This window comes from Equus quagga, chromosome 1 (assembly GCF_021613505.1).
Source record: "Equus quagga isolate Etosha38 chromosome 1, UCLA_HA_Equagga_1.0, whole genome shotgun sequence".
Taxonomy (NCBI): domain Eukaryota; kingdom Metazoa; phylum Chordata; class Mammalia; order Perissodactyla; family Equidae; genus Equus; species Equus quagga.
Window position 1 is genome coordinate 90,648,377 of NC_060267.1, and position 8,473 is coordinate 90,656,849.

The 8,473-nt window shown below is 52.2% G+C and overlaps 1 protein-coding gene across 2 annotated transcripts in view; it reads left to right on the top strand.

Moving 5' to 3' along the window:
• Positions 1–8,121, top strand: part of GPR107 (G protein-coupled receptor 107) — a 70,706-nt gene extending 62,585 nt beyond the window's left edge. The window contains exon 17 of one of the 2 annotated variants that reach the window (XR_006889442.1): positions 2,994–3,020. Coding sequence is in view for 1 of the 2 variants with exons in the window: in XM_046667458.1 (XP_046523414.1) it covers positions 2,994–3,090 (97 nt within the window). In the remaining variant the exon portion in view is untranslated. Of the gene's footprint in view, positions 1–2,993 lie in introns of both variants that reach the window. The other variant, XM_046667458.1, reaches the window with a different exon arrangement.
• The last annotated feature ends 352 nt before the right edge of the window (positions 8,122–8,473 follow it).

Here is an 8,473-nt window from a genome sequence, read left to right on the forward strand (position 1 = left end):
GGCCGTTCTCCTTGGCTACCAGATTCACTTGGAGAGTATTTCAGAAGTAGGTTCCCTGGCCCCTCCCCTGGAGACTCGATTCTGAATGTATGGGCTCAGGCATAACTCCCTGGGGCATCCTGCTGGAGCCAGGGCCGAGGACCCTGGCATAAGACCCAAGTTCAGCCACTGGTGACAGGGCAGATAAGGCCCCCACGCCCCGCCTGCCTGCCCCTGACCCTCCTGCCACTTTTCTCCTCACTCCCTGACTGTGCCCGGGAACTTTCTTTTGTTTCTTCCTTGCTTTTTACCCGGTATATTCTTTTCAGAGACAGCCCTGCGCTCTCCCACCCTCCATCTTGCTGCTCTTTGTCTTTCCACACAGCTTTCACAGCTTCCCCCGGTTCCCCCAGCAGAGGGGGTTCTTCTCCCTGAGCCGCCATCTGACCTGCTCCCAGCACTTCTGTCTGTCTGAAGGGCTTTGCGTGTTGGTCTGCAAGACTGTCTCTTCTGCTGGCTGCGGGTACCTAAAAGCACCAGCCCAGTGCTGTCCCTCTCTGTCCCTGCCCCTGCACGAAAGAGCAGGCATTGTTTTCTCCCTTGGTCCCCCATCTGGAAAGGAATATTTTCTTAGGGAAAGTAGGGTAGTAGGTGTCGTCCCATCCCGCTGTCCAAGCCACACTCCGGTCATAGCGAGGGTGCTGCTCTCAGCATCAGCACGTGTGGAGCTCCTTGTCCCTTTGTAACAAGGCGCAGCAGCCACAGAAGAGTTGGCTGTTGCGGGGAGTGTTGCTGGCAGACTTGAGGTTGCATTTCTTCTCTGATCTCAGCATGTTTGGAGGAGGATAGGGGGTTGTTGTGCCAGAGCTACAAAAGCTTATGGTTCTCTTGGTGCTTCGGCCGCACCACCTCCCGTGTCCCAGTCTGGAGAAGGTCCCTTTAGAAGCAGCCCTGTTTGCGTGGATTCCTCCTGGGAAAACCATGGTCTCCTCCTAGTTAGGCCAGGCCTGAGTGTGACCAGCTGACAGGAAGTGGTGCTGGCTGCTTTCCTTTGTGTGGGTGTGACATTTAGATCACTAACAGCATCTGCGGAGGTCTCTCACTTCCTGCAAGAACCACGTGCCAGCATTATACCTTGTCCCAACCTTGCCAGAAGTACAGGTAACCCACGAGTCTGAAGGACTCTTGTTTGAGAGAAGTCCCAGTTCTGGGCCGGACTGGATGGTTTTGAGGCTTGGTCACCGCAGCAACGTGGTGTCAGGAATGAAGGAAGGAAAAAGGGGAGGAAGAATTTTCTTTCCTTACCCCATACAAAATCATTTATCTACCATTACGTCCCGCTGGACAAACTCTAAAGCTGTCACATACAGGGCCGCTGAGTTACTGCCTGTAGGTGACGGGCTTTGATCGTTGGTATGGGAGTCCTTGGAGAGAATCTGTTGAGTTGACCGATTGAGTTTATTTTACCGATTAGGAAATTGCTGTTGGTCCACGCCGGGAAACACAGATGCCTCGTTGTTTCCTAGAGGACTCAGGGAGTTGCTGGGCCAAGTGTGTGTGCGTGTGTTTTTAATAGACTCTACTTTTTGGAGCAGTTTTAGGTTCACAGCAAAGTTGAAGAGAGGGTACGGAGATTTCCCATATACCCCCCACCCCAAACATGCGCAGCCTCCCCCGCTGTCAACATCCCTGTCAGAGGGGTACGTTGGTTAGAACTGAGGGAGCTACAGTGACGCGTCATTGTCGCCCAGCGTCCCTAGGTTACGTAGGGTCCACTCTTGGTGGTGCGCATTCTGTGGGTTTGGACAAATGTGAAATGACACATATCCACCATTATAGAATCACAGAGCCCTGAAGACCCTCTGTGTCCCACCTGCCAGGTGGAGCTCAGTGCCTCTGCTTGGTGTCTCCTGCTGCAAAGCCACCCAGTTCCTGCATAAATCCGGAGCTCCATAGCATCTGCCCAGCTCACGTCTTGAGAGGCGAGAGGCTGTCTTCTCGTAGACCCACCGCTCGAGGTGTTAGGCTTCACTCCGCGGAAAGGGCCCCCATGCTCAGCTCCTCAGGCTGAGGCCAGCCTTCTCCCGTTTGAATCCCTGCATTCAGTGAAGGGCTCCGTGGCACCTCCTCAGTGCCAGGCACCAACAGAGATGCAGGCCCCTGGCCTGGGCTGCAGAGCGGAGGCAGAGCCACACGATCGCTGACAGCTGCGTGGCCCCAGCCCACAGAGAGCAGGGCTTGGATTTGCAGAAAGCGGCCAGTTCTCCCTCTCTGTGGGAGAACATTTGGGCCCAGGAGGCTCCTCCAGACCTGCGGCTCTGCCCCACGGCTCAGAAATGAGCCATCGCGGCTCCTTGTAGAGAGTCCACAGCCAGGGCCCCGCTGGTGCAGCGGGTAAGAGCGCACGTTCCGCTTTGGCGGCCTGGGGTTGGCCGGTTCGCATCCCTGATGCGGACGTGGCACCACTTGGCAGGCCATGCTGTGGCAGGTGTCCCACATATAAAGGAGAGGAAGATGGGCACGGATGTGAGCTCAGGGCCAGTCTTCCTCAGCAAAAAGAGGAGGATTGGCAGCAGTTAGCTCAGGGCTAATCTTCCAAAAATAAAAAAAAAAAGATAAATGTCTACAGCTGATGAGCTTTCTTTTATGAATGTTACTTATGATATAGATATTGGTCTCATAATCATAACTAGCATTAAATAAATAAAAATTGGTGGAGGCCGTGACAAAAAGAGAGAGATTCCTGTTGATTGTGATAAGTGCAGCTGATATGTATTGATTTGGTGCACTGATGAATCTCGTTTTTCCCTCACGACAGTTCTGGGAAGTGGGAATTATTTATTAGACTTAAGCACAGAGAGGCCAGATGACTTGGCCAAGGTTGCAGCTAGCAAGGAGCAGGTCTGAATTCAAACCCAGGTCTGTCTGATTCCAGAGCCAACCCCTGTGCGGTCGTGCGGATGGCCTTTTACTGTAAGACTGAGATTTTCCTCATTGTTTTCCTCCTCGTTCAGAGTGACGACATCAGGGGTGATGGAGAATATGAAGAAAGTCAAGAAGGTGACCAACGGCTTGGTGGAGCCCCAGGGCGACTGGGAAGGCACTGCGTGATGGAGCAGCTCTGAGCTGGCACTGTCAAAGGAAACGTCTGATTTATTCATAGTCCTATTGGTGAGCAAGAGCATCTGGCACCTGCCGACAGTGACACCACAGAGCACGTGGCTGGGAGCAAAGTGCCACGGAAGCCTAATTTTTTACTCTCTTTTATGGAAGCTGGATCTGTGGCTGGTTATAGGCAGCTAGAATCCTCCTTCAGGTGGGCGTGGTGGGGAGGGAGAGTGGAGAGGAGGAGGATAAAAGGAAGACTGTCTTTTTAACATATATTTCTTTTTTCTTTTAACCGGGAACTCTTAAGGGCTCTTCAGTTGTGACCCAAGTGTGCGGCAGCACTGAAAGGAACGTTGGGGGACCTGGGAGGAGGGCGGAGGGGTGTGTCTGAAGCCACTCACGGCCCAGGAACGGGGCTCCAGGAAATGAGCGAGTGTGGAGTGAGGATCTGGGGACTCAGATGGGAACTGGAGAGCAGCACTGCACCCTTGGGGACAAAAATGAAGGAAGTTCGCTTATTTTAGAAAGCAAAGTGAAACCCCAATTTAGCATCTAGAGCCTGCCCAGGACTCCTGGCCCTGAAACGTGCCCCAGGCCTCTACCCCACATTCTGAAAATGACCAGGAACCAGCAGCTCTGGAGGCACGTGGTCTCTTCCAGAAGGTCTCTGTCATCTGAGGGCTATAATGTCAGGCAGTCGTGGCCCTGGGACACCACACAGCCCAGCTGGTGGGAATTGCTTTTCTTGATTGAAGCGTGTTCTCTGTTGCCTAATGGACGGACGGAAATGTGTTTTTAAGCTCAAAAAGCATTCCCCTCCAGGATTTCCCTGAACGTCTGGCCCCCGGACCACCCAGAGCAGCAGCATCTCTCGTGTTCCCCTCTCCCCGCAGCTGTGTCTGTTTTGTGTGATCAGATATGGGGGGAAAAGGGAAGGAATTTTCCTTAAAGGAGCAGCTCGGGGCAGAAAGGGTAATGTAAAGCAAATGCTTAAGTACAAGCAAATTATCATCATTAAAAAGCTTTTCCTATAAGCCAGGTAGGATTTCTAAACGGAGGAGTGAAGCAGACCTGTCCCTGTGTTCCAGGAGTGTGGATGCGGGAAACGGAGTGTGAGTGCACGGCCTTTCACTCCCCGGGACCAGGGGCGGCGTCTTTCACGGGAGCTCAGTGAGCTTCCCTCCAGGCTGTGAGAGCTCGGAGATGAGCACGGGAGCGGCCCGAAGTGAACAGTGGTGCAACTCGTGACTAAGTCGTTAGGATAATGGGACAGTCTCAGAAGGTCATCTGTGACCGAGGGCCAACAAGGGCTTGGTGGTAACTTCCCACTATGCTTTTTAGTCCTGGGCCCAAAACTGGACTGAAACATGGCCGCATCAGAAAAGCTGCCTAATGCTGGGGTGCCGGCTGGATTTGGGGCCCTTCCGATTCCTGGTGTCAGAAACCGGAGCCCTCCCCTGCCTGGGCTTGGCAGTGAGCTGGCCCTGCAGGGGACAGGGACAGTCTCTGGTGGTGGTTTTCTTACCTCCAGCTTGGGAGGGTCAGTCAGAGACCACAGGATTCAGGGGTGGTGCTCAATATCCCACACTCGGGGACCTATAGAGTCTCTACTTAGAAGAGACGTTTTCCCTCTCCTGGGCCGTTTTCACCTCCTAACTGAGCTGTGAGGAAGCGAGCGTTCTTTCCCTGTGCTCTGCCAGCCCGTCCTTCACAGCCGCAGTCCCTGCTAGGCCTGCAGCAAGAGGAGGCATCTTCAAGGCTATTGCTGCTCGCCTGCCCACAGAGGCTTCAGGGAATGGTTCACGTGTCTCCCCGGCTTCAGGAGCAGGGAAATATGCCTGAAGTATTAATTTAGGGGGCTTTTTTCTTTTTTTTAAGTTAACTTGGAGCTGTGTGACAGGAGAAGGAAGTTGCAGGGAGGATGGGAATATGTGTGAGACTTAGTTTTCCTGTGCGTGAACACAGTAGCAGCGCTTCAGAAGCGTGTTCGTGCTGTGGCCCAGACTCCCTTGGGTGCTTCCCTCAGAGGGACACGTTTGCTGTTTGTCCTGCAAGCAGCTGGTCTTGACCAGGCCGTAGACTTCTTGGCAAGAACAAAAGGTGTGACGAAACCTCCCCCCCTAGAAAGGATCCCCACAGAGGTGTCCTCATTTCACGTGCTAGACGCAAGGAAGCAAGTGAGTGAAGGAGCGAGAGAGGACAAGAACATGTGGGGGCCAGCACCGGGCTCCGGCCTGACTGCTGCTCCCGGCGCCGGCCTGGCTCCTGCCCTTTCTCCGGCAGACCCCTGAGCCTCTGCAGTCACGCGAGGGCATGAGCCAGGGCGCTGAGCTGCTCTGGGGGTGGGGCGAGCTTTCCATCCGTGGTTACCTCTAGGCTCACTCACAGAACAGCTGAGTGGCTGCAGTGTGACGGTCCCCTTCTGGAACAGGAAGGTACAGATGAGATATAAGATAGCGGTTTAGGAATCAAGGCTGGCCACAGCCTTCCTAACAAGCAGGTTGTCTGCCTATATTCTATATCTTAACTGGCAGAAGGTTTGGAATCAAGCTGATGGTCAAGAAAAATCAAAACCCCAGCCTGAGATTGGGAAACAGGTGGTGGTTCAGGTTTTGACAAAATTGTTCACACTCTGCAGCCTGTTCTGTAAAAATCTCCTCTCCTTTTCCGTCGCTTAATAGCTGTGGCCAGCCTTCAGCTCTGCTCTTGAGTAGAGATGACTGATTGGGGTCCAAAGCCAAATAGTTTGAGCTGCTGACAAGCCCCCTTCTTGCAGCCTGAGTCTCACAGGCGCCCGGGATCCCTGTGCGGCCGTGTTCCCACGGTTAAGCCGTCAGGATTTCAGGGATTGGGCAGAAAGGATTGGGTGCACATCCTGGAGCGCGCAGTGGTATTTATAGCTTCGCATTGTGCTCCTGCTCCGTTTCTGCCTACACAAGATATCCAAGCTTCCTTTCCGAAATCTGCCGTGGACTGAAAGTGCTGCTGGCTGGGAAACCTTAGGAAGTAAGGACCTGTTTTCCTTTAATGAAGTGTGTCTATTTTGCTAGAAAATTACTTCTTGGACAATAAGAACAATCATTGATCTCTTAATCCTGACTCTTAACAGTGTCCAAAGACTTGGTCAGCCTGTTTCTTGGTCCCTCAGTGCTTTAAAATTTCAACAGCAATGCGTTTTATACGCTGAATGTGCCTGTTGAGTTGGTGGCCCATTCTCCCGTAAGGAGAAGCCTGCTCTAGTGTAAGAGGTAGCTTCTCAGATCATAACCTGAGTCAGTGCAGTTTTCCTTCAAGAAACCGCTTTAGAGTAAAATTTCCAGGTTTTATTTTCCCTGGACACGTCCAGCCAGCTCGGGCAGCACTCAGTCTCATCAGAAGTCCACTCGTGACCGTCAGGGCGACGTTTCCGCTCCTGCGTTATGATCTCATCAGAATGTCTGCTCTCTGGTTCCACACCCTGGCGCCCCCCCAACCCCTGCCCCCACCTATCGATTCCCCACAGGCTCGGGCTGGGCCGCGAGCTTTGGTGCATTGCAGCGTTTTCTCCCAGCAGCTCTGGGAAGGATGTGTTTTCTGAGCTGAGGAGAATTTCTTCAAGAAAGTCCGTCCTAATACCGTAGATTATTGCTTTGGGCCATGTGTAATGTTCTTGCCCTGCACTAGAATGTATGTCTTGTGTTAGTACCTAAGCGCCTGCCACCAGGAGCTGGTCCTTCCAGACCAGGGAAGAGTGTGAGACGCCTATCTTAACTGCCAGTGGCGTTCTGGCCGTCTCCCCCGTCCTGAAGCACTCTCTTTGAGGAAGGCCCTTAGAACGCTGGACAGTCTGACGAGGTTGTTGGCGCTCCTCCATCCCCTAGGGAGAACGGCAGAACCGTTCATGCTCTATGCTGCCAGCTGCTGAGTTTCAGAGGCAGCAGACCCCAGCCCACTCCTCCACCTTTTCCACACTCCACACCTTGTCCCTTTGCTTTGCTCTGACCCACCCCAGGCCTTTTAACAGATTTGGAATTGGCTGAGTCCAGGATGCCCGTGCTGTTTTTCCCTGTAGGATTCAGTAAATTCATGGCTTCCCCACTAAAGACGTTAGACTTTGACTTGATCTCTCTTGGTTGATCAAAAAGGTGTTTGTCTGGAATATACATGTTCTAAAAGATGTGCTCTTTATTCCAGTTTTCTCTAGGGTGTTTTTGGCATGAAGTCCTTAAAAGAGATCCACCTGAGTTGAGGCTAATACTTGTCACCACCTGGAATGTAGTTATTGATCAGCAAGTTGAACACTCCACATTCCCCAGGGGCCACTTTAGTAGCCTGGTGATGCATCTGTGCCCTTTCTGCATGGTTTACGCTTGAAAAATAGAGACTGTTTCTCTCTGGTTCCCTGTTAGGGCGTGGGACATGCGTATCCTCTGAGATGCTGTGTGAGGAAAGCACACTGAGGGAGAGCACGGAGGGGCCAGGGCAAGGATTTGGTTGTGTTGCCCCAGGGAGCTGCAGGATTTCTGGTGGCAGGAAGTCTGCAGGCAGGCCACCCGGGAAGGAGGAGTCGTGGGTAAAGTCAGTGCAGGTCAAAGGGAGACAGGAAAGCGAACTCACTCGCAGTGAGCTCATTTTGAGGCGAGCTTCGGGTTTTTATGGTGGGCGGTTACAGGGGCTCCAGAGGGGCAACCGTCTTAGCATTTCAGATACTTAGTACAAAAGGATCCAAAGATCTTGTCCACACAGTGCGTTTCTTGACATCTGAAGCAGCTTTTGCAGATCATAAATTGGATTCACTAGTCCTATGACCTCAGAAGTCGGACACATCTAAACCAGAAATAAGTTTCGTTTGGGGGAGAAAATGTCTGTAAATATCACTTGCTTTCCAGGTTATATTGGGATGCAGAAGGAGCTTTCAGTATTTTTTTTAACACTAATGATCATAGAAGAGTATTTATGTAAACCTCTAGCGGGCGGGGTTCTGATCAGGGTGATGTATGGGATGGATTCTCTTGCTGTGATGCAAACATGTAAAATAAAGATTCTGTGACAGAATGTATGTTTGTAATCCCAGGGCGTCGCTGACTCCTGGCTGCGTCTCTCCTCCACTCCCTCTCATAATTTCTTTCTTTGTGGTTTTTGTTCATTAAATTAGTTACCTGCCTCCCACCTGCTCGCACTGACAGTGGTGACACCGGCTAGAGAAGTTGCACGCATCTTAGCATATCTGGGGCAGCTGCGATTGACACACAAACGTGCCTTCCCCTCCAGAGGCTGGATTTTGGAACAGACCTAAAATCAATTGTAGTTTACTAATGTTCTGCCTCCATTGGGGGCAGAGGGGGTGCCTTCTGAATCAGGACCTGGGCACTGCCACCATGTGAGGGGAGGTGACAGTGGAGACTTG